A 27,321-nucleotide genomic window follows, 5' to 3' on the forward strand; every position below is an offset into this window, starting at 1 on the left:
AGTCGGCCAGCTTTAACTTCAAAATAATATATGGCCCTTTTTTAATAAAATGTAGAGTGCAGTTCAACTGCACCGACACTTTGATGAGTGTGAACCACCAAATTTATTGATGCTGTTTGCATGAAATGAAGACTAAAGGTTTCAGAGAGTGGCACAGAGATTTTCATGGAAAGTCCCTTCTCAACCCCAACTTGCAGTGAAAACATACGAGCATGAGAGGGAAAGTAAATAATGCGGAAAAACGCGAACCCTTCCACATGGGATGTGAGGTAATATTTTTCTCTGCCTGCCCTTTTTGAAAGGACTTTTGTCTGTGGTGTCTTGGCTTTACGCTCAATACGCAAGGGCCACAGACATATGGGATCTTTTATTTATGGATGAAACTAGATTTGCAGAGTACAGGTGTACTATGTTTTATTGTAGTTGTAATATTTTGTAATATTTTTAAAGGAATTTAAGCTTGATCTCCACTGACTTAGAAATGTTTGTCATTCTGAATAATTATTGTCCTCTGGTTAAATACAGACTAAAAAGCAAATAGCCACCTTTACACAGCAATTGACAGACAAATTGAAAAATCTGACAGTGGTGAAATAATAATAATAAATATAAGGCCTGCTTCTACATGTGATTATTCAGTTTCTGTACCTGCAAAATTACTGTAATGCATGACCTGGCTCAGTGGCTCTTTGCTTTAGGTGAACACAGTCCAGTCCTGAAACACTCTGGCAGTGATTGGGAATGCAGCAGTATACAGGTGTTCTGTTTTAAACTTCTGGGGTCAAACATAGTCTTCTCTCACCTCTTTTACACCAAAACAAGTGTGCACACACCCACACTCACAAATAGCATTTTTAGCATCTCTCTATTCTATGCCGTGACCTTGTCCTGGTAACGGGCTTGTAAAAAATGTGACCCAGATGGTTGACTTGCTCAGGGACGTCTGACTGAGCTGCAATAACGGTCTACAGCCCACCCACTAAACCCAAATTGGAAAAAGGGTATGTGGAAAGATGAAGAAAGTAAAATGGAAAACATTTTGATTAGATAAAGTTTCAGCAGCGTTGTGGGCTGACTGCAAGAGGACACTTTCAAAATAAACTATAAGGTCAGAGAAAATAAAATAAAAATGTTCTAGCTTACGCTAGGCTAAAGTAATGGGAGAAGAATTTCAGAAATAAATATGACAACATTGATACTTTATTTTATTTATTTGTGTCATTAATTTGTTTGTTGTCATGAATGATCCACAAACAGAACAAGAAAAAGGTCAGTTTTACCGTGTGGAATCACAAAGATATATAAAAACAAACTTGTCCATGCCTTTAGGTATTATACATATTTCAACTGATGTCACATGGGTTAAAAATAATGTTTCCCGTTCATTTAAACAAAGCTGTGCACGTGTTCAGATTGTGTTCTCTTGGGGTGTAGTGGCCTAAATATTTACCTAACTAGATAAAACACATTCCTAATCATTCTAATATGCGACTAATTCCACAACATGTACATGTGTATGGGACAACAGAACTGCATTTTTAGCTGTGTTCGTGTGTCGTCCACTGTAGGTTGTGGTTTCATTTCAGGCATACCAAGGTTTATTGGAGTGAAACACAGGGATATGATTGACAGTTGACCCTTTGACTACACAAAACAACAAGCATATGAAGCTCATTACTACAATGAAGTCAAAGAGCAGAAACAGAGCAGCAATTTGAGCTAGAATCTAAACGTATGAGGAACAGATTTGTGGTGCAGTGGGTGTCCCCTTGTTTTATGGTTCAAAAAACATAAAATTCTGTTAACAATTTCAACAAGCATGTTTACACGCATATTATTTTCCAACTAAGCTCTGTGGTCTGAATAAGCCTTTAATCTGGAAAAAAAGTAAATGTAATAGAATCAGTCTCCTTTTTGCTCTAAAAATGATCTGGATAGCTTGAATTGCACATATTTGAGTTGTAGCACTGTTAATTACTTTCATTTCGACGTGCAGATCATGACACAAAATTCCAATTCACATAAGCTTATTCCAAACCAGAATATTGGCTTTATCTAGTTATAGAAATTGGGCTAATACACATCAGACTAAAGTCTGATATTAACTGTGTAAATGCTATCATTTAGTTTGAACATCAAACGAGCATCCAAATTTCTGAAAAGCCAACACTGATCGATCGTGTGCATGTGTGTGCTCTCTGCAGTGAACGGGACAGTATATTCATCTATACTCACAATGGCAAATTATCCCTTTTCACTTTTATGTGGCTACAGGCTTATACTAAGGGAGTCTACTCACTGGCACAGATTTCCTTAAAATAGCAGCATTCACACTGGGCCTGGTGTTGTAGAAAGGAAGACATTTAGTGAAATTGGAAGGAATCCATGATATTAAACAGTAGATGGGATTGTGAAGCAGCAGGAGTAATCATGCAGGGCAGCAGGCCGCAGGAATGCATATCATCCACGCCGCTAGAAGTTAAGTTAACAGGTGGACTCCACTATTCATTGGACATCAACACTCTTTTTAGATTGGGACCACATAACATCTGGGTGCCTTGACCACTGGTTTCAATTAAGTCAAATATAATCACTACATTTTCTGCCATTCAACAAAAACGTTCTCCTTAAAAAAAAAAAAAAAAATCTTTATCATGTGATCAGATGAGGTTGACATAGACTTGCATGCAAATATCTGCTAGCTTAGTAACAACTAATAGAGTAATAGAGTTTTCTAGCAAATTTGCACAAAACCTGCAACCAACATAACGTTGAGTCAACTGTTAGAGTCAGACACAGAAAATTTATTTGAAAATATATTTAATGACATACAAACACTGTTCTAAAATAATAAATGCAATATTTTCCAAAACAATATATTACTCAGAGTACTAATACAAGTGTATATAGAGAAGAAGAATATTTGCTTGTAGAAAAAAAATAACAATAATAATAATAAACTTACTTCATTTTGCATATCCACCCACTGATATCTAAAGCACACTAATGTAGAACAGTAATTGTGGGCTGCAATACCTTGGACTATTTCAGGAAATATGTATAGTCCTATGACTCAGTGCTTTTGCAACAACACCACACTAATTTCAGTAGCAGAGAAAAACGTTAGTTTGTTTGCAAAATCCAATATGGCTGTTTTTTTCCCCACATAAAAAGAAATAAAAATAAAGTATTTAGGTGACTTAGAGTTTAAGGCATTTACATTTATTGTGTTAAATAGCAGCAGTTCTGTTTTGGAGTGGTTGCTTATGAATTTGACATGTAATCTAAAGAAAGGAAATTATAATCAGTCCTGTAAAACTCTCTCTAACTGGCCTAACTTATTCAAATATTTTCAGAGAAATAGCAATTGGATATGGATCAGTGGTAAAGAGTGGTAACTCCTCTACATCTCTCATATTAACAAAATAAAATAAAATGTTACAAAACAAAGCCAAATAAATAAGAGGAATAATGAGCTAATATATACATAATACTGTACACATCAAATGTCAAAAACTATTTCTTCTGATATGTTATTCCAGCAATATTAGACACAGACACAGACACTCTGTCCTCAATGACATCCACAGGACCTCACCACCATATTCCTGTACTTCTTCAGAATTACATTTGAGCTGTCATCAAAATACAGCACTGATATGGCATTTAGTTTGGTCGGTGCACAGCAAGGCTTTGGCACATTATCAGGAAACATTAGATGGACCTATGATCAGCAAAAAAAAAAAAAAAAAAGAGAGAGAGAGAGAAATGTATGATATGTGTGACTAAAAACCAGTGGGTTTTAACTAGAGACAACATAGAAACAAAAATGGTTTATCAAACAAAAATCTCTTTCAAACTAAACAATGAAATGTATTTCTTAATTTTACCATGAAATATGTGAACTACAAGTTGATTTATATATATAAACATTTAAAAAAAGATATTGTTTGATAAAGCAAATGAAGCTTACCAAGGTCTGCACAATCGCATGATTGGTCGCATTCATATGTGCATTCAGTGGAAACGAACATTCTCCGTCACAATAAAAGGCTGCATAGCCCTCTGGAGCAATAATCCAATCCTAAAATGACAGAGAGACAGAGATGAATTCTCTGGCTGAATGAAGCAATCGTGCTGTGCAATCTTGAAATTGATTGATGTCTTGCGAGCCGCCACATGCGTTTACCTGCCATCCTAAGTCGCGGAAGCTCACGTAAAGTTCATGCTTCTTGCAGGCTTGTCTCTGTTCACTAGTGTTCTGATCTAGATAATAGCAACAAAACAGACGTTAACCCTTCAAACACTGAGGTAGTCGTAATGTTTAGTCTAGTAGGGTGTGTGGGCTCAGTGTGCTCTATGTTTGCAGCTGGCAGGACGTCTTTGTGTACAGACTCTGAATGCAGTAAATACTCAGTAATTTGATGGAAGCTAAGAGAACTACTTTCAGAAAACATTAGGTAAGCTCAGCAGGTATTCCTCAAGTGAGTCATCTAAAACTGTGGATTAAAAAGCAAAGCTGCTACTTTGCAAATCAACGATTTTGTAAGTGATTTATTGCACAGATTGATTGCACAGACTGATTTAGCTGGAAAAATGACTCGGAGCCCTAGGAAATCACACCTTTCTGTGGTGGCCCTAGCCTCTGCAAAAGCCAAAAAAGTGACAGCAGGACATTGAGCTTCCTAAAAACATGATTGTAATAATGCCTTGAACACCATCTGAATGACTACTAATGTGAATCTTTTTTAGTTCATTTAGATTTATCTGAAACACTTGAAAGCACAAAGTTATCTGGTGTATCTGGTTAATAATAATAATATAATAGCACAACAATCTCCACAAGCACCTTCTAATAATGTGCCTTGAGTATATTTAATAGATTTTATGCAAGCATCATTTAGTTTGATCCAGTGATTAGACTAGAGGCTGTGAGATCAAGAAACTGCTTTTGAGTTTTTTGTGTAACATGTTTGTACATGAAGATGTCAGAAAGTGAGCTGAAACTGCTCTGTGGCCGTGTCTAGAGGAAGTTAGTAAAATGCATAACATTACTTACAGCTCCTCTGAATGTTTTTAAATATTGAAAATCTTGGTAAGACTTTATTTTGGTGGTCCCTTTTGAACATTCTGTTGTCAGTAAGTAATGTTTCAATTACATGTCTATTAACTCCCATCAGACTCATCATGTACAATACTTAATATCTGCTAACTCTTTGTTTCAACTTATTCTTACCCTAACCCTACCAGTCTCCTAATACTCTACTAAAAGTCTAATGAGAGTTAGTAGACATGTAGGTGCAACATTACTTATAGTAAACAGAATGTGTTAAAGGGACCATCAAAATGAAGTGAAACCAAAAACTTTGCTCTACCTCCACTTTTGAGAGCTGGTGAAGATTTCTGTTGTGTTCTACTTTTGTTTCTGTTGTGGCTCTTCCTCTTGTTTCCTGCGGCTCTTACAGAACGGAGCAGAACTTCACTGGCTTTGAAAAAAGCAACCAGAAATGGCTGTTTGGACTGAGGTCCGGTACTTCCGATGATACCAGCAGATTTCATGTTGATGCTTCTACCTGAATATCAAACAGAAGAATGCACCCGAGTCATGAAAACGTCTTCCTGGGTGGCAAAAGCACCACAACTATTTATGACAGTTTATATGGTCCACACAGATACTGTAGTGATAACATGTCAAACTGAGGGCTGAAAACTGATCCCAAAATGCTTCATGGCATCAGGTTCCCATTTAAGAAAGAGGAAAAACTTAGTCGTGACTCAAAGATGATTCTTTTGTGAAGTCTCACATTGGTAAATGTGTCTGTTTTTAAGCTAATATAATAAATATGTGAATGGAAATGAAACCAGCTGCTTATTGTAAAGTCCACTAAATACAAAACACATCCCACATTTGCAGTTACACATATTTAAACTAGAATTTCCCATAAAACAGTTTAACTCGCTACATAAACACTACATTAAAATTGTTCACTGAAGAACTCAATTAGGTAGTCCCAAATCTTTGTAATTCATACATCCAACATTCAGACCACACTGATTCAACACTATAGAAGTGTTGTAAATGATACCGCACAGTTGGAGTAATAACCTCTGCTAATTAATTGGTTTGAGACTGAACTGATGCCAAATTATTGCTGAAAGTCATGAACATGGCATCTAAGGGATTTTTGTTAATATCTGTTGTTTTATTGCTTTATTTCCAGATGTGTGATTCAATTGCAAGTTGCCTCTTACAACACACATACTTAAAGAAGCAGAATAAAATGTGTGTGTGTTTATATATAAATAGAAGGAAACGTGTAGATTGTACTGCATGTTATCTCACTTATTGTGCTCAAGACCATGATCTTCAGTAATTAAGTCCACATCATATTAACAAGACCCTATGCTATACAAGTATATGCTATACAACTATACAAGTTGAGTTGTAGTTCCAACCACATTTTTGTGATGTTGTCTTGCAGTTTTGGAACTATGGTTTTGGGAAACACCAAATCATCAAACTATGTTGGAACTAATGGAACTCATGAGCATAGTTGGCTAAAAATGCTTTTGGGGAGTGTACCCCTGGATAAGAATACTAATACTATACTAATAAATATAATAACACTTTTTACCTCAAAGTCATTGCGACACATCATCACAAATTTTGAATGTGCAAAAATGTATATAACATTTGTTATACAAAGATATCGCATGACTAGTGCACACCTTTGGAAAATTTTAACTTTTACATACAACAGACATCACTTCCAATAGACTTCAGACTTCTAGTGATCACTGGCCAACGGCAATTTCATACGCATTAATATCTGTGAAACACTCCATCAGTAATTTGGAAAAAAAACTGGAGAATAATTTGTGAAGCGGCATTAAATTCTAAAGAGCGGGGTAGAATCTGATTACATGTAATCTGGATTATATAATCAGATTCCAAAAATCAAGTATTCGTAATCAGTATAGTACATTTTATAATGCTCATAATCAGATTACAGTTACTTTTTTATGGATTACATGATTATATATCATTTGCACAATGGCTGTTTTGTCATGACAACTCTTGGACAGTTTTAATATGGTAATATACATTAAATGTTAATTAGTTTGGTCTTGGCGTAATAGATCTGCTACGCTGCTGTGGCAGAGTAAGCACAGACTTGCTGCTGCAAATACATCCAGAGACATGCTGCTGTGAGCATGCAGACAATAGTGCTGCTGCTCATACAGAATATATTTAATAACCCCCATATATAACCTATACAGGTGGAGCTGGGGAAGGTGGAGGGTTTCTAAAGCACACTGCAACTGTTACAGCAAGCTCTAGCCAAATATTTGAATGTTGTGCAGCAACATTGCAGCTCATTGGATGCTGATGCAAAAGAAACAAAACAACTGGGCCATGTGAATAATCACATTTAATTAGAAACTGTCTGCTCGCACCATCTAGAGATGTGGCCATCTAGAGTCACAATATATTCGCTATATATATTTCTTATCCATTCATTCATTCATTCATTCATTCATTTAAATGCCTCATTCGTTCTATATAGAATGGCCATGTAAATGCAATGTAAAATTATGCTTCTGAATTTGGGTAAAAAAAACACCTTTCAAGCAATGAAACCATGTATGAAACAATTAATTATGCAAGTTACAAAACACTGGTGATGTATAGCTGTAAATCACAATGTCTTCATCCACTTACCTTTAGTAATTGACCTTTCTGGAAGTCAGGACAATTGTTTTTTTAAAGACTTTGGTACAGAGCCCCACACATGACATGAAAAAATAATAATAATTGTTTGCACAATTTTCTATTTCATTCCCTTGGTGTACTAAAACAGGCACACAATTACTATTTTGTTCCCTCGATTTGCTAAATCATGCACACAGTTTATTAATTTGTTCTCTTGATTTAGAAATAGTGTGCACAAATTATCAAACAGAGGGAACAAATTAGTAGACTGTGCACATAATTTATAAATTGAGGAAACAAATTAGTAAATCATGCACATGATTTAGGCTATTATTTTTTCCCTGCATAGCATGTGGGCTCCATACTTTAGGTGTGTAATGTCATTGTTTCTTCATATTTACTAATGTTTGTTCATATAATGCATGGAAATGTTTTTGTCAGCAAAATCACTTTGTTTCAAGAAAATATTTACCTGAAATATTTCTAAGGAGGTTAATATTTCAATAATTTAACAACAATTTTCAACACTTCAACGGGGAAGTCGTGGCCTAATGGTTAGAGAGTCAGACTCCCAATCGAAAGGTTGTGAGTTCGAGTCCCGGGCCGGCAGGAATTGTGGGTGGGGGGAGTGCATGTACAGTTCTCTCTCCACCTTCAATACCACGACTTAGGTGCCCTTGAGCAAGGCATTGAACCCCCAACTGCTCCCCAGGCGCCGCAGCATAAATGGCTGCCCACTGCTCCGGGTGTGTGCTCACAGTGTGTATGTGTGTGTTCACTGCTCTGTGAGTGTGCATTTCAGATGGGTTAAATGCAGAGCAAAAATTCTAAGTATGGGTCACCATACTTGGCTGAATGTCACTTCACTTTTTTTTTGCATGTTTACAGTTCTCCAATGTCAGTTAATGGTCACACTGACAATGACATGTTGACAACTTCTATATTTTAATGTTAGTATATTTTAGTGTTTAGTGTTTAATGTAATGTTGAATGCATTTTATGATGCTGATATAAAAAAAAAAAGTAATATATTTTCTTTTTCTTAGATTTTTTTTTTGTCAATATGGTACATTTCATTGTACGTTTAAAACAAGTAAAAAAAAAAAAAAAAAAAAACCCATCTGAAAAGTAGTCAAAATTCAACACCTTAAAAAGAGTAATCTAGATTACATTACTAACTACATGTTATCTGTAATCAGCAGGGGCGTCGGACTGGGGGGGGTAAAGGGTACCGAGTACCCAGGGCCCGAGGCAGGGGGGGGGGGCCCTTAGAAGTCAGTTTTCTATACATACATATACATGCACTAACATTTGTATAGCATTTATGTACAACTAAAAAAGTTCCTGTGCAAAACTAAACTTGTAGTTAGGCGCTGGTTTGGTATAAAAAAGTCATTTTTATGCTGTGCAGGGCCCCACACCCCTCTCGAATCAATGCAAATGGTACGACCCGCAGGTCAGGTGCTTCTGCTGCGGACCCGCGGTGATTGAATCAGTTGATGAGACAGGAGCTGGAGTGAGCCGTGAAGAGTCATGTCTCTCCTTAAGAAAGGAAAATCAGGGGCTCAAAAACGAAAAGAGAAGCAGAATAAAGAGAGAATGGCAAATGAGGGCAAGCAGTTGCTCACAAATTTTTTTGAAAAGAGAGGTGAGCTCCAAATGCATCATCAAGCATTGACATTGTTTTAACATAAATATCTACTCCCGGTAGAATAGCATACATTTATGTTTGCATTTATGAATAATATACCAATACTTTATAGTATCACACCCTTCCCAGCTAGCATGTATAATCGGCCCGAGCGCGGCTGCCCCGCGGCGCCTGCGGCTTAGACTCGGCATCGGCGTGTGTTAACCGGGCCGGTGGTGGGCCGCAGCTCACTCTGGTACATGTCTTTTATTTCAGACTGTTCTCCTTGGAATGATTGGAGGCATGACTCTTAAAGACACTGTGGGAAGGGTCCTGAGAAGAGCAATGAACACTTCACTGGCGAGACTCATTAATTGGAGTGGGGCCAACCGAAAGCCTGCATTCAAAGGGCTCACTTTGAAAAATGTGGTTCTGGGTAAGTGTCGGTAAAATGTGTTGTACTGACCATGGTTTTTTACTCCAAGCGACAGTGAATAAAGTATGTAGGTGCACCAGTGCAACTGACCCGATCAGGTTCTATGGGTGCACACTAGGGCTGTCAAAATTACTCAAATGACATTAGAATATTCCCTCTAAAAAAACACACATTCCAACATCTGGTTGCACATTTTGTCAATGTTGCGTTACGTCAATAAAAAGTAAGGGTTGCACGACTACTAATTTCTGCTAGTCGATCTCTTATCAAAACAATGATTGTTGTTTATTTTGCGCGCTCAAGTTTATTTCATATGTTCATATAAGTTTTTTATATCGTTTATGTTCATATAAGTTTATTTCATATCGTGCAGCAAGCGCGCTCATAATGGAAGCGATGCGGTCACGGCTCGGTCGTTTTTGCCAGGCGCACTCAGGTAAAAATTTAGGAAAAAAGGAACTGAATAAGATGTCAAATATAACCCTCATGAATAAAAAATCAAGTAGGCTAATATTTAGGCAGAAAGAACAGTTCACCTAATAAGTGGAGGCTTTAAATCATTTTTGTGGCATGTCTTAATGCCAGACCCGCAATATATCTTTTTTTTACATTACTAATTCAAAGTAAAATGTTGTTTCATCAGTCATCTATATCTCCAACTGCTGTAGGCTCACAGTGTGTACCTGGTTAAACATAACTCGTGGCCACAAGTAATAGATGTTTTCTCAAAATATGAAGTCGATGCCACAAGATAAATATATTGTTCCCTCAACATAAGATCTCGAGGCCACGACTTTGCATCGTGTGGCCACAACATGATGTCGTTACCGCAACAAAATTATCTTTTCAAAATTATATCAAAATTATATTATATTCCACGAGATATTATGACGTTCCCACGACTTAATATCAGGTTCCCACAAGTTTATATGTTGTGGCCACGACAAAACTAATTGAACCGAACATGTCTCTTCCCGGTCACCATACAAATCAACTCGGTCAAAATCAAGTTTGTTTAGTTATGCAAGATCGCAAATTATCTTATAACAATATTACAGACATGATGTAAATAAAGGATTAATTGTGATTTTAGGGACAGTAGTCAGATTTTTGCTCTGTTTCAACAAAAATAGTTCAAAACAAAATCACAGCTAAATGTTTGGGCATCTCTGAGCAAATGTGTTTCGTTAATGAATGAATGCGTTTTCATATTAATCTAGTGAGTCTATGATTCAATCACCCATTCATAAAGACAGTCGCTTGCTTTTGTCACTGAATATTCAATCGATTTGTTTAACTGGAACTAAGTGGCAAAGAAAAATGGGGCGTGGCAACTGCAGGACAGAGAGGAAAACTTACAAACACTACTGATTTCATTTGATTGGTAACTTGTGTCTTATTATTCTAACTCGATTTATGAATTTGTCATAAAAGATGACAATTAATGAGGTTAAAAATACAATTTGACATTTTATAGTAAAATATGCCCTGACCAAGGATTCCACAGAGAAGGAAATTGAGATCCTCATCACCAGGTGGCTGCAGCTAGCCTCTGATAGGGATGGTGGCCGGAGCCAGAGGGCAAACAGGCAGACAACATAGACCAAGGTGTGTGTGTGTGTGTGTGTGTGTACGAACGTACGCGTGTGTGTGTGTGCGAGCGAGCAAGCGTGATGAGCCGACTATGATTAAGTGTGATCCAATAAAAAATGCATTTAATGAACCTGTCTTCCTTGTGCTGTTTTATTTTCAGTTTATCATGCATAAATAACGGTTGCTAAGATATTTTAGTAGGCTATTATCCTGACATGAATGAATTAAATAAGGTTTAAATAAGCCCTCTCACTCGGGGTTCCGCAATAGGGCCGCATTAAAACCGAGCGCTCGCAGAGCAATCGGACCTAGGTTCATGCCGAGAATCTGCCGAGTGTCATAATCGGGCCGCAATAAAACCGAGCGCTCGCAGAGCAATCGGACCTAGGTTCATGCCGAGAATCTGCCGAGTGTCATAATCGGGCCGCAATAAAACCGAGCGCTCGCAGAGCAATCGGACCTGCCGAGGATCGGCCGAGTGTATAATCGGGCCGCGTCAAAACCGAGCGCTCGCAGAGCAATCGGACCTAGATTCATGCCGAGTTTCGGCCGAGTGTTTTTGCCCTAATGGGGCCACTGAAGCCCCGCGCCTTTTTTGCTAGCTGGGTTCATAGCGAGCAAACAATGTTTCTGATTATTACATGGCTTGGCTGAATTCCAATGTAGAATGCGGTCTGTTATTTCTTGATAACAGACCGCTGCGAAGTATAACAGACCGTTGCCATGAAAAACAGCGTGTTGCTATGGACGCGGAACGGACTATTTTCTTTGGCGGAAGCAATACAATCGTTTTTAAATCAATAAACTCCTTTTTAAATCAATAATTCGTGGCAAATTATTTATTTATTTTGTGGGTAGCCATGTAATAAGCGGGATAATGTATAGAGAGGCGGTCGTTATAGCGAATAACAACCCCGACAGGCTGAACAGGACCCCGACATAAAGCGGAGGATAATGTAATCTAACGTTATACATTATCCCTTACGTAAATAAAAGGGAGTGAGAAGCAGACGGAGCTCAACACACTGCCACTCCAGGCAGCTGCCTAAACGCTTGTCTCCTCTTCTGCTGCAGTTCTCCCCACTCTCAGAGTCAGAAGTTTACATGAAAACACTGTATATTTCCCTCCATTGTCAAAATCTAACACCCGCGAAAACACAGATCGTTAGCGCCTATTTTACCGCATTGTTATGCAAATTAGCTCACACACGCTCTTACATTAAGTACAGGATTGTTCTCAGTATAATAATGCACATCTTAATGATTGAAAAATGACTTATTTTAAAACATAATTCAAAGACTGAATGTCTAGTTTGGCGGTTAGTTTACCCTGTGATTCTATAGTCTAGTCTGCATTTATTTTAAACAGACAAATAATCATCAATTATCTTGTACTTAGCCTACACTTTAAAAAAAAGGTATTGTGACAATAAAGGATATTTAAGCAACCATTTGAAGCCATATATTTCAGTTTCAGAGTCAGACCCTGCAGCAGCAGGCCCCTCATCATGGCTAGGTGAAAGCAGTGACAGTGAGGTGGATGTGAGTGTGACAGTGAGACAAGGTGAGCTTTTTAACACTTAGTAATTAGTAATTAAGTGTTAAGAGGAAATAAGCAAAATTAGTACATTGTTATTGTACACATTTAAACTTTAAAGTGTAATTACTAATTACAGTTTAAAGTTTACAGTTTAAAGTTTAAATGTGTACAATAACAATGTACCCATTTTGATTATTTCCTCTTGTAGCAGAGGCAGAAATAGAAGATGAGGTTGATATTCATATAAGTGATCAGAGGGAAAGTGAAGAATGTGATGAAGGTAGTCAGGAGCAGGAGGACAGAGCTGAAGAGGAAAGAAAAGAGAATGAGAGACTTAGGGATACTGGAGAGGGATTGTCAGAGGACCCAGGATTATGGCCAACAACTCTTACTGATAAGCACAGGAAAACTATTGTTCAAATGCTAGCCAGTGAAGGTGGAGCAAAACCTGGTATTGGAAATATCACACCTAAAGATATGGAGGGCAAACCATTCCCAACTTACCTTCAGTATGTAAAGTCCGCAAATGGCCGTGAGAAAATCAGAAGAGATTGGCTTATATATAGTGAAAGTGCAAAAGCTCTATACTGCATCCCATGTCTGCTCTTCTCTCATGAGCAGAAAACACCATCAAAAAGTGCACTAAATAGCAAAGATGGGCTTAAAACAGCAAATGTCAGCTGGAAAAAAATGTATGAAAAGTTTCCAAAACATGAGACACATGCCCCCCATAAGCAGTGCTATTTAAAATGGAAAAGTCTTCAGCACTCCATATTGGCAGCAGGAGGTGTGGATAGTCACGTTGAACGACAAATACTGACAGAAATTGAAAAGAACACATTATTATTGGAGAGGCTTTTGGATGTGACCATTCATTTGGCTTCAAGAAATCTTGGATTCAGAGGCAAAACCCTGGAACTAGACAATGTCCATAATGGAAATTTTCTCGGCACTCTTGAGTTGTTAGCACATTATGACCCCATTTTACATGAGCATCTTGAAAAAGTAAGAGAAAAGAAGAAGGCATCACAGCTAACTCATTACCTTAGTCCTGAAACACAGAATGAGTTCATTGAACTATGTGGCAAAAAAGTTCTGAACAGCATTCTTGCAGAAAGAGAAGAGGCAATTTATTACTCAGTGATCTGTGACTCTACACCTGACATATCGCACACAGAGCAAAATGTGCTACTACTAAGATATGTGCATCAAGACAAAAACAGTGGTGTTTGGGAGATGACAGAAAGATTCCTCCAGTTCAAAGACTTTAATAAAAAGTCAGGCAAGGAAATTTCACAAATGATCCTAGACATGTTGAAAGACAGCGGCGTACCATTGGAAGACTGTCGAGGGCAAGGGTATGACAATGGTGCGAATATGTCAGGCAAAGTGAAAGGTGTTCAGGCTCAGATTTTACAACAAAACCCAGTTGCAACATACAGTCCTTGTGCATCCCACACTCTCAATCTGGAAGGAGTACATGCTGCGCAGTCCTGTCCTCAGGTTTCGACTTTTTTTGGATGTATTAATTGTCTGTACACATTTTTCAGCGCCAGTCCAGAACGATGGGCAATTTTGAAAGACAAAACTGGTTGCTCTCTTCATCGTCTGTCAGAGACTCGTTGGAGTGCTCGTATTGCGGCTGTTCGAGTTGTGGCGACTCATTTGCCTTCAATTATTGAAGCATTAGACAGTGTAATTGCCAACTGCAATCTGACCAATGAGGCAAAATATGAGGCAAATGGTCTTAAAGATTATTTTTCAAAGTTTGATGCAGTTCTTCTCCTCACTGTATGGGTAAAGATTCTGCAGTGCATTGAGAATCGAAATATTATTCTTCAAGCAGGAAATATTTCATTGGATGTGGAGGCTGCAAACATCGCAAGTTTAAAAGAGGAAATGCAAGCACTTCGCAATGAATGGGACAGCCTGCTTGGTGAGGCCACACTGGTTGCTCAGGCAATGGAGATCCCAACTCAGTTCAAAGGTGAAGATAAAAGAAAGAAGAGAAGAAAAAGGATGTATGATGAGACAGAAGGGGATACATCTGAAGAAAATGCAGAACAAGCATTCAAACATAACATATTTTATGTGGCACTGGATTCTATTATAAGTGACTTGACCGCAAGGTTTCAGACCACAGCATCTGTATGTGACACATTTGCAGCTTTTCTCAAGATTACTGACATGACAGAAGATCAGATGAAGATTTCGTGTCAAACTCTAATAAAAAAATACAACAAAGACCTTACAGCAGAATTTGAAAATGAAATGCTTCATTTAAAAGCAATTCATGGAGACACATTTCCAAATACTCATTCACCACTGGAGCTGCTGAATGCCATATACAAAATGCAGCTAGAAAGCATTTTTGGAGAAGTTTGCATTGGCTTGAGGATCTTTTGTACACTACCAGTGACTGTTGCTGGAGGGGAACGTGCTTTCAGTAAACTTAAACTTGTAAAGAACTATTTAAGATCAACAATGTCCCAGGATAGACTGAACAGCCTTGCCATACTCTCTGTAGAAAGTCAGTTGGCCAAAAAACTGGACTTTAGAGACCTGATCAGCAAATTTGCGCATGCAAAGACCCGTCAATGGGCATTTAGTAAAAACTGACATTATTTAGTTTGTGTTTCAGACCAAAGTTTTTCTCATTTGGTATGGTCATTTTAAGAACTGCTTTACAGTATATTTGATTTAGTCCAGGTTTGGACCTGCTAGACCTTTTGTCATCTCAGTAAGTAGTACTTTCGACAATAAAACAAAAATATATTAATCAGAGTGTGGCCTATTTTGTTTACATTTTAAGTGTTTTTATGATAAAAATGCAATACCTTACCCATTGGTATCACTATGGTATTGGGGGCCCAGCAAGATGGTTTGTACCCAGGGCCCAAAATTTGGTGCTACGCCCCTGGTAATCAGTAATGTACTATAACTGTGCAGTAAGTAATCTATTAAGTACTGATACTCCAGGTTCCAGTACTATCCTCTGACTGCATCTCTGACAGAGCCCAGAGTGTGAGTGCCATTAATTAAAGCATAAATGTTACTGTCTTACCGTCAGTGGTCTCCACGCACAGCTGAAGGCCCATGTTCTGCTGCGGGTTCAGGACCCAGTGATTACTGGTGGCTGTGATGTCAAACACCAGCCACCCCCCATCAGTAGCGTGGATCTTTTTGGAGTCCAGGAGAAATGTTTCGGCATCACTAATGAGACAATAAGTACGCACTATGACAATGTGATTTACGTTATATTTTTGAATATAATATTTCACTGTCCCCTTCAAATAGAGGAATGTTAAACTGTAATGACATGTTTAAAATCCGAGACGAATGAGTTAGATTTTGCTAATTGCATTCTGCATTTTAATTAGCAATGTTGATTATAACGTACAAAAACAAATATTGAAAAGAGTGCAACCAAATTTTCTATCAACCCTTCCTTTTCATCTCAACCACAATTCTGTCAACAAGCCATTCCTGTCCATCTACTTAACTGACGTTCCAAAACAGCACATGGGCCACACAGTGAGACAGCCCTGATCTCGCAGACAGGAAAGAATTATCAGAGACAGTGGCACATCCCAGCATGCCACAATGAGGACAAGCACAGCACACCACCACATTATGTGTCCCTGTTACAACTCAATATTCTCATTTTCTTTTTTTAACATCAGCGAGACCAAGTAGGCATAAAATAGGCTATATGTGCGTTATATACACTGACCTCAAAAGACAGGGAGAGATGAAAACAGATGCCAATACTTGTTCTTAGAACTCACCAAGTGTCATGGAATTCATGGAGTGCCATGTAAATACCATAGGTAATGTTAAATCATTCAGTTCCATGGTATAAATCAAAGTACTGTGGTGTTACCATCTGTTAAATATTCTGATTCCACTATTGATCATGATTTTTCCAAATAAAAACAATGGTATTTTTCTCTATTTCTTCTTATTAGAGGACAATCTGTTGTGTCAAAAACTTTGTTCTGAATTTTTATCTTCTGTTACACTTTGTCATGTGAACAACCAGTTGGTAATTTTACTGATTTAAGTCTCATGAGCCTTCATTTCAACATAACACTTTTAAAAGTTCTTGGTTCATTTCCAGTTGGGCACAACAAAAGAAATGACAGAAAAATTCAAGAACTGCTCTCAGCGATTCAGTCAGTGAGTGAGTCATTAGACTGATTCAAACAAATAGTGGACCTGTGAGTTTCAGACTGATTTTTGAGTCAATTCATTAAAACAGTTCAGTCACCTTTGAGTTGGATTACATCAAACTGTGGACAGCCAGAGAGGACAATGCACTAGAAGCATGTGGTCTATTTACTTGTGTCAAGGCACTCAGTCTTTTGCTTTCATTAAATTCAGTGTTTTTCTCTGCTGAACAGAAACTAATGTCACCTGGTTCAAATAAATAAACTGAACTAGTTTTGAATAAGAATAGGTTCTCTATTCCCAATCCTCAAGGTACTGTACCTCCACAATACTGTTTTGTAAAGGTGTAAAGTTTAATTTACTGCCGTGTCTTTAACACTCACAGAGGGCACACTTTTGCAGGCTGTAAGAACTGGGTGCTGAGCTGTGAAACACTAACTTCCACTAATCACAAGAAAATCACAGTGTGGACACAAAAGTGAATGTATGAAGTTGTCGACTTGGGCGCCTCATAAACACAGCCACAGGGAAGTGTTCCAGGGCCTCTGATGGCAGAATCCATTATAAACCCTAGGTGTTTCATTGCCCCAGGAGAGCTGTATCTCTGCTTAAATGTTTCAGCTGCATTCATTCATGGTGAGAAAAGGCCCTGTCTATGGTGTGCCCATGTATGACTCAAGATAAGTCACTGGTCTCAGTATAGATTAGAAGAGCGTTAGAAACGTGAAGAGGCAGGTGAAGACACAGATTCACTTTTAAGAAGCTTCTCTTGACCTGGAGGCCCTCTATTAAGAGCAGATGGCCCTGCCTGGGGTGCAAGCGCTCCGACAAGCAGTCGAGATAGGCAAAGAGTGATAACTGATGGACTTTCATAAGTGCTGGAACTTGCAAATGAGCTGTTAATGGAAAGCTTTATCCATGCCCATTACCAGGAAGTATATCTGGTGAGACTGAGGAAGAACAGTTTTGCTTTGGTTCGGATGGGCTCTGGTTAAACTGTGTTATTTCTAGCGGACAAGAGGTTGTGTGATCCTTACAGAACAGAGCTGAACTGATGTCATGATCTTTAAGTTGTTAAGATGTCCTAAAAAAATAAAAAATAAATGATAAATAATAATCAGCAAAGCTGGGGTAGTTTTCTTAGGAAAAAAAACTCTATACATCATTTCACAATGACTATGCAATCTTTCTTTGTGAACCAAAGGCACAGGTTGGACCCCCCACCATTCTAACATACCATTCTAAGTCAAACCTTCTTGAGCTACACTGACATGAGCAATGTAACAGGATCAACATCTATAATATAAGCTTGGTTCTGAAATATTTTGAGCAATGAACTGAAATAAAAAGGACCCCCCCCCCCCCACAAAAAAAACCTGTGTAGAGGAATTGAGTCAATTTAAGATAGCATAAACATCTATCTAAAAACTTATGAAATGTTATTCCTCTGTAAATCATACAAATTATTTATTTTTTATTTTTTCCTGGACTTTTCAAAAGTACATAAAACAAGTGGGTTATTTTTTTGTTATTATTTTTTTTTTACTTTTATGTGCAAAATAGAGTGCTCTAGTCTGAAGATTACATAATAATGGATGTGGTAATAAATGGATAAATATAAGGCAGGAGATGGAGTGATGCTGGAAGAATCATCATGGTAGTGAGGTACGCAGCTGTTTATATACTCTTGCATAATGATTGACAGGATCAAATGAACTAGCTCTTCCTCAGCCTTGGCTTTAAAACTTTATAAAGTAAATCTTCTTTGTGGAATACTCGGAATGATAAAGATACCACTCTGCCATTTGGAATTATTGTTTTTTTTATGTTCAGTAAAAGCAATGATATTAGTTACATATTAATAGATCCTGTGGTAAACATGGTAGCCTACAGAAGTTGTAAAAGCAAAGCTTGAGACACGTGTTCCTGAAGCATGTTACACCGTCCTTGGAAAAAGTTCCAAAATATGTTACATTAATATTAGCCAAATGTATTTAACTTTTGCCACATGTTTTCTGAAACATTGTGTACCATTGTCACTCTTTCAATGGTGACAAATTACAGTCTTAATACATCCTGACGCATTCAGTTTAATCGCTACAAGGGAAACCTCCAGACAGACTCCAGACTCATTCGTGTAAACAGGATGTCCTTTTATTTTCTGCATGATTGCCTGCCTAAAGTGTTTCTTCAGACCAGGCAGAGTTTTAAGACACTATCCCACAGCTTTAATTGGAAGTCAGGTTTAATTTAAACTCAACATGTTACTCTGGGGCAAAAACTACCACTGATTCTTTGTTCAGCTGTAAAAGAGCTTTTTCAACACAATATCATTAGTATGTGATGTAGTGTTTTATGTACTTAACTTTTAATTAACTTTTCATCTGTACATCTTAAATACATGAGGGAGCTGTGAATTGTAAATGCCTGGGTTTGTGGTTAAGTATGTTTCATAATAATTTAGTTTATTGTGTTAGGCTATTGATGTTGATACTGCAGAAATTGCCCTGTGAAGGGGGAAAAAAAGAAGAAAAAAAGCACCACCACTTTACTGTTCAAATGTAAAGACATACAAATCTTTATAAATCATCTGAGGTTCACATAATTTATAATTTAATATATGGGAGTTTGGATGCAGTTCATAAATAAATGTACCATCAAAATGGTTGTTCTCTGATAATGTTTCTCCATCATTTATTGAAAGTCCTGCTATGAGATGTGTATTAAACTCACCTAGCAAATGTTCAGACAGTTTTGATTCTGACCAGGCAGAACATTTGAACACTGCTTTTCAAAAAATAAACTGCTTTTATTCAGCAAGAACACATACAAAAGGTTTCTAAGATTACATATCACCTGGATTACATAATCAGATTCCAAAAAGCAAGTATTTGTAATCAGTATTTTATAATGCTCAAAATTAGATTACAGTAAGTTTTTTATGGTTTAAATTATTACATATTATTTGCAAAGTGGCATTTCTGTCATGACAACTCTTAGAGTAAAAAAAAAAAAAGTATGACATTTCAAGAAAAATATTAATAAAAATCAAAAAAGCATAAAAATCAGCACTTTACAGAGTGATATCTGAAGGATCATGTGACACAGAAGACTAGAGTAATGATGCTGAAAATTCAGGTTTGATCACAGGAAAATGATTACAGGAATAAATTACATTTTATAATACAGGCGCTGGTCATATAATTAGAATATCATCAAAATGTTGAATTATTTCACTAATTTTATTCCAAAAGTGAAACTTGTATATTATATTCATTCATTACACACAGACTGATATATTTCAAATGTTTATTTATTTTAATTTTGATGATTATAACTGACAACTAAGGAAAATCCTAAATTCAGTATCTCAGAAAATTTGAATATTACTTAAGACCAATACAAATAAAGGATTTTTAGAAATCTTGGCCAACTGAAAAGTATGAAAATGAAAAGTATGAGCATGTACAGCACTCAATACATAATTGGGGCTTCTTTTGCCTGAATTACTGCATCAATGCTGTGTGGCATGGAGTCGATCAGTCTGTGGCACTGCGCAGGTGTTGTGATAGCCTAGGTTGCTCTGATAGTGGCCTTCAGCTCTTCTGCATTCTTGGGTCTGGCATATAGCATCTTACTCTTCACAATACCCCACAGATTTTCTATGAGGTTAAGCTCAGGTGAGTGCGCTGGCTAATTAAGAACAGGGATACCATGGTCCTTAAACCAGGTACTGGTAGCTTTGTCACTGAGTGCAGGTGCCAAGTCCTGTTGGAAAATGAAATCTGCATCTCCATAAAGTTGGTCAGCAGCAGGAAGCATGAAGTTCTCTAAAACTTTGTGGTATACGGCTGTGTTGATCTTGGACCTCAGAAAACACAGTGGACCAACACCAGTAGATGACATGGCACCCCAAACCATCACTGACTGTGGAAACGTTACACTGGACCGCAAGCAACGTGGATTGTGTGCCTCTCCTCTCTTCCTCCAGACTCTGGGACGCTGATTTCCAAAGGAAATGCAAAGTTGACTTTCATCAGAAAACATAACTTTGGACCACTCAGCAGCAGTCCAGTCCTTTTTGAAGCGAGACGCTTCTGATGCTGTCTGTTGTTCAAGAGTGCCTTGACACAAGGAATGTGAGAGCTGAAACCCATGTCTTGCATGTAGTGTGTAGTGGTTCTTGAAGCACTGACTCCAGCTGCAGTCCACTCTTTGTGAGTCTCCCCCACATTTTTGAATGGGTTTTGTTTCACAGTCCTCTCCAGGGTGCAGTTATCCCTATTGCTTGTACACTTTTTTCTACCACATCTTTCCCTTACCTTTGCCTCTCTATTAATGTGCTTGGACACAGAGCTCTATAAACAGCCAGCCTCTTTTGCAATGACCTTTTGTGTCTTGCCCTCCTTGTGCAAGGTGTCAATGGTCATCTTTTGGACAACTGTCAAGTCAGCAGTCTTCCCCATGATTGTGTAGCCTACAGAACTAGACTGAGAGACCATTTAAAGGCCTTTGCAGGTGTTTTGAGTTAATTAGCTGATTAGAGTGTGGCACCAGGTGTCTTCAACATTGAACCTTTTCACAATATTAAAATTTTCTGAGATACTGAATTTAGGATTTTCTTTAGTTGTCAGTTATAATCATCAAAATTAATAGAAATAAACATTTGAAATATATCAGTCTGTGTGTAATGAATGAATATAATATACAAGTTTCACTTTTTGAATGGAATTAGTAAAATAAATCAACTTTTTGATGATATTCTAATTATATGACCAGCACCTGTATATTAAAATAAAATACAGTTATTTAAAATTGTAACAAGATTTTACAATATTACTGTTTACACTTTAATTTGATCAAATAATGCAGCCTTGGTGAGCAGATGAGAAACTTTTGAACAGAATGGGGCCCATATATTCATAGTCCAAGGTTTTTTATATATATATATATATATATAGAGAGAGAGAGAGAGAGTTTGTTTATATTTGGAATATTATTTTTTAATAGAAAGCATCATGATCTTTTTTTTTTTTTGGAACTACACCACCTGTCAAAAGGAATGTTTACTCATTCTTATGAAATAAAAATAAATAACACAAGTATGGGGATAATGTTGTGACGAAGATGTGATCTAAGAAGTATTTTAACTTTTTCATTCTGCCAACAAACTTCATGAGGTTCATGCTGTGATGCTTTTTTAAATGGATTTAAAGTAATTCAGAATGTATGCATTAGACACTAATTGACTGCTTTTAATTTGCTCCATCTGCTCCAACTCCTTTTGATTAAAATGTTGTGGAGAATTCCCTGAGAATTAATTATGGCCACTAACCATGACATTTTGTTTTCAGGTGTTTTTTGTGTTATTTTATTTCATTTTGTAAAGAAATGCATTTATTCTATAAGAAGTAATTTAAGAAACGGGGTCCTGAGAAACATTTATTTGCTCTTGCAAACGGTAGTGTAAAATGGGAAAAGTTCTCACCTGTTTGGATATTCTTTGATGACTTGGTAAATGGTGACTTTGAGTGTGATGTTCTCATATCTGACGTGACTTTGATCCTTGTAAATCCGGAACTCGGCGGCGGTCACTGCCTCATCTTCTGGAATCTGAGTCAGGTCGAAACGAAACTCCCTGTAGTGTCTTCTGTGATGGGAGAAATCCTTATCCCGCTCGACTGCACGGAAAGACAAAGTGCACCATGAGAAGCTGCACAGGACTCATTTGTCTCACACTATAGGAGGGAGGAAGACTTTCACTCACATGTAAAGTGTCAGGAGCTGCTTTCTTTAAAAAGTAATTCATCAAAATCGTCAACATTCCAAGCCTAATCCACACATCTGGACGACCAACAAAAGCAGTATCCAGCCCATTAAAGCAGCCATCTAAGTACAGGTAGCAGCCGCTACACAAGCCCTTCCCTGTATGCTCTGCCCATGATGAATGGGCTGTCAGGTAAGAAAAACAGGCCTCCACTAATAACACACTGCGTTAGCAGAGAAAAGCTAACAAGACACAAATGTCGAGTTAAATCACAAGCTTTCTTCACCGATATTCTGACCTCCCAAGATTCTCCTTTCTAATCTGCTGCAAATACCATGCGGGTGAAATGTTATCATTGTCAGAAATTTAGTGCTACCTCCTAAAAGTGTCCTAAATGGTTAAAACCTTAATGAGAAAACATTTTTGCTATACTGGATGTGCCTAATAGATAAAGCTTTCTCTATATATCTAGAAACTGCTCTGCCAGACAGCGATCAAGCATTGCACTCAATGTGTGTTTTAACCCTTGAACAGGCCTCTGAACATTCAGTAGGGCACCGACTGAGGTGTGACTACTCAATCGTTTGGTAGATGTGAAACTGTTGGGTTTGTAAAACTGGCTTTGTAAATTACTGAACTACAAAGTGCTAGGAACAAACGGGTTGAAATGATCTAATTCCATGTAGTCTGATAGCCTACTTTCTTAAGCTTTGCCTAAAATATGCATACAGAGTGATATTCAGACATACATCACTGCTCTTGAAGCAGCGGAGTTGAAGTGTGTTTCCTTTTTGCGGTGCCGGTGAAATAGTGCAGCTCGGCTTCTCTGATAGTTTATCTACAGTGAAAGTCTGTAGTTACTTAACACGGAGAGGTCAGAGGGCAGGCCACAGTTACACCAGCTGGCCAAACTCAACTTCACCATCCTGGCTGCTAATTAAGAACAGAGGATGGGGATCTAGTGCTTTCCGGGCAATACAGAGATATTGAGAGGGATTAATTCAGCGCATTCATTTCAAGAGCTCAATAGAGAAGTTAAAGCATATTTTGCTTTCATTGCAATGATCCAGTGTTTACCTTTGAATGGAGACTTAGGCTAAATTTTCCATTTGCTCTACTCATAGCTGTTGTTTTTCATTTCTATGAGTGTCCTTTTTGATCGTTCTCCTGTAGACAAGCTGCTTTTTTAACTCATGAACTACAGCATCAACACAAGGATGAAATGTATCCAAGATCCTTTTAGTGCTTTCGTCTCACTGTACATTGAAAGATCTGCAGTGCTTTGAAAGAAGACGCTGTACATGCCCTCACCCTCCTGAGTGAAAACACATGGAGCGCAGTTAAGGTGATGATGGGGGACTCAACCTTAACACACACGTTTATTAGGCCCAAACTTTCTTTATTCTGAACTCTTTTTCTGACAAATCAATAAAACAAATGCATACAAGATTTTTGTGATTCACCTGGGAGTAGGATTTTATCCCCTCCATAAAAAAACTGTGACCTTTAAAGACATGTCTTTTAATGGAAAAACAAGCAAAAAAATATGGCAAAACCAGCATCTAACACATAAATTAGACTAGCAAAGAAAGAAAAAAGGCTAGCTACTGGCACCAGATTGCCCGATTTAGACCAAAAGGGGCTTTTCTTCAAGCTCTTTCCTCTGCTCAACAACAGGAAGTAATTAAGGCAAATTGTCCTCAGGTCAGACAGTCACTTGATAAGTTTACATGAACTGTGAGGTGAGAGGTCACAGCTTCTGAAGTTGTACTGTTCAGCGTTTACTTATCGTCTTATCACAGCATTCTTCAAATAACAGCAAAAAGCACTTATGACTAACGACAGGATATTAACAAACCCTGCATGTACACTTCCTTCATGATTTGCTTCACATTTTCTACTTCACGAAAGTTTGAGCATGTAAGTTTTCTAAGAAGTATGTTCTGATATAATGACACACTTTATAGCCACATTTTTATTTTCTCTCTAACCTGCAATTGCCTCAGAGTTTCCAGTAACCATACAGTCCTATATATACACTGTTTATAGCGTTTTCAAGGACAGCGTAAATGTGGAGGACTATATTCCAGTAATATGAAATAATAATAATAATAATAATTCACCTCGCTATTTTAACACTGTTGGATTCGAAACAAGGCACTATATTTGAAATCAAATGAATGAACTGTGGCATAGATATTAATTCCATTGGACCAAAGACACAGATGTCTGCAAGAACATAGCAATAGTGTAAAACTGTTTCATAAGACTTGCTAGAAATGAACAATCACATAAGTGCACAACATCATCAGAAGGCCTCAAAGTAAAAACAGGCTATATCGATGGCATTTTGAGAGCATTGTTGTTGAACAATGTACTTCAATAATGTATTCATTCAAAATATCTATTTTTCATTTATTTTTCCAATGAGATGTTTTCACTTCAATAACCAGCAAATTGACACCCCCTTCTCTCTCTCTCTCTCTCTCTATATATATATATATATATATATATATATATATATAGTTTTTTTTTTTTTTTTTTAACAAAACATGTAAAAAGCTTTTTTACTCAGCTCAGCCCTTCTAGACTCCCGTGCGTCTACTAAATTCACTAGGCTATAATTTTACATTTTATAAACTTGGTGAGGCACTAAATCTGTAATATTGTGACAAACGAAACGGTAGCTGGCAATTATCAATAATAACCACTTAAAATCAGGAGCAAGGCTGTAATTGCATTCCTTCTAAACGAGCACATATTTTAAGTTTTAACGTGTTCTGTTGTCTGAGGCCCTTAGTTCAAAATATACGCGTTATTAACGCATCAGATTGGCATTTCTTAATTTGCTTAATAATAATTATAAAAACTAATAATTATAATCAAAAGTTCACATTCTCCCGCAGGAACTATATATATGCTCATTATCTCTGAGACTCCTAGGTAGGTTCAAAACATAAAACGATTCATTTTCACATCCTTCAATTATTTGATTGGCACAAACCTTGTAGAGATGTATTCCAGCTAAATATTTGTATTTGTTTCCCTTTATTTTTATAGAGTGTGACACCAAGTAAAAGCATGCTACTGGAAAGTAATCACTTTCTGAAAATTGCATCAGTGTATAGAGATAAATAAAACCGGTGAATATCCATTTCCCCTGCGCTTTTAAGTCAGTGGAACAAATTTGAAAAGTACAAATATTAATATTTTACACGTACAACATTCAGGTGAATTTGAACAGAACACCAGAATCAACCTAAATAATGACACACAATATGTCACGTTCAGAATGAACCTGACACATTAAGAGAAAATCCTGCCACCCAACTATACGCACCCAGGTTGACGAAACTCATCACCATATCCGCGTCATTGAGAAAGTTGGTGTCGTGCGCGGTGGCCAAAGGCGGGCTCTGACTGGTCAACGGCGCCGCGCGGTAAGGCTGCTGCGGCGAGCTCGAGTATCCATGTGGAACTCCAGATGCGCTTTTACGCTTTTTACCAGAGAGCTTCTTCCCGAGTATCGCGTTCTCCTCGTCGGTCGTCATCGCGTTGTACAGGTCCAGCATGAAGAGCGGTGCCGACGACGCTTGTTTACCCGGGGAGAAGGGCCTGGGACGGTGAGGCAAGCCCAGGATGGAGAGGATCTCTCTCTGGATCTCTCGCCGCTCGTGGTTACGCAACCGCCTGTAAATAAAACTCGAATGCACATGGTTGTCTCCTAAACCGCACTGAACGCCGTGAAGAAAACCGAGACAGCTCCACAGAAGTCCAAATGTTGGCGCTCTCATCTTTATCTCTCAGGATGATGCTTTCACCAAGCGAGTGCAGGGTTGATGATGGTGCTCTCCATGGTCCATTAATAGCTATCTTTGTTTAATATCTATATGAATCGAGTCTCTATTCCGTATGTCCTCTCAAACCTATAATTAATTCCTGCCTAGGCTTCAAGGTGATGCCTCAGGTCAGCTGTTGCTTAACTTAGGAAACATCTTCTCTATAATGAAACTGAATCGAATTCTGGATTTAATTGTTTAGCATCAAACATATAATGTAAAAATAGAGAGAGAAACAACTTACAAAGGACTCTACAATATGTGCATTTACTAAAATCAGCACCGACCGCCTGGGAGCAGAAACGCGCAACTTCTGGAGTGCATGAACTAACTCAAGTTGTGCATGCACCGACAGAAGACTACATCCCTGAAAAAGTGTCGAAAGCACTAGTCCGTCCCACACTCTGTAGGGTTTGCATCAACCTCTAGCGGTCGTATATAAAACATCGTTGACCTGAGGCACGAATGCAAGCTCACCATGAAATGAGAGACACTTGATATGAGACCTTTCGTGATTAGTCAGAGGAAAAGTCCAGGCGGGCAAACACCTGTTAGCTTTATTTCAGTGTTGCTCGGGCTCGGGCTTGCGCTCCGGTTTGCGAGTCAAACGAGCGGTCATGTAATGTGTTTCG

The 27,321-nt window shown here is 37.9% G+C and overlaps 1 protein-coding gene across 1 annotated transcript; it reads right to left on the reverse strand.

Annotated features, from left to right (window-relative positions):
• Positions 1–2,797: 2,797 nt before the first annotated feature.
• Positions 2,798–27,067, reverse strand: LOC132110989 (bone morphogenetic protein 5-like). Its single transcript, XM_059518143.1, has 7 exons — positions 26,191–27,067; positions 22,572–22,764; positions 15,978–16,126; positions 5,376–5,573; positions 4,190–4,266; positions 3,974–4,084; positions 2,798–3,724 (listed from the first exon to the last, which is right to left on the reverse strand). The coding sequence occupies exons 1-7, from the start codon at positions 26,642–26,644 to the stop codon at positions 3,575–3,577; spliced, it is 1,332 nt and encodes a 443-aa protein (XP_059374126.1). The 5' UTR covers positions 26,645–27,067; the 3' UTR covers positions 2,798–3,574.
• Between the last annotated feature and the right edge of the window lie 254 nt (positions 27,068–27,321).

Source organism: Carassius carassius, chromosome 30 (genome assembly GCF_963082965.1).
Source record: "Carassius carassius chromosome 30, fCarCar2.1, whole genome shotgun sequence".
Lineage (NCBI taxonomy): Eukaryota > Metazoa > Chordata > Actinopteri > Cypriniformes > Cyprinidae > Carassius > Carassius carassius.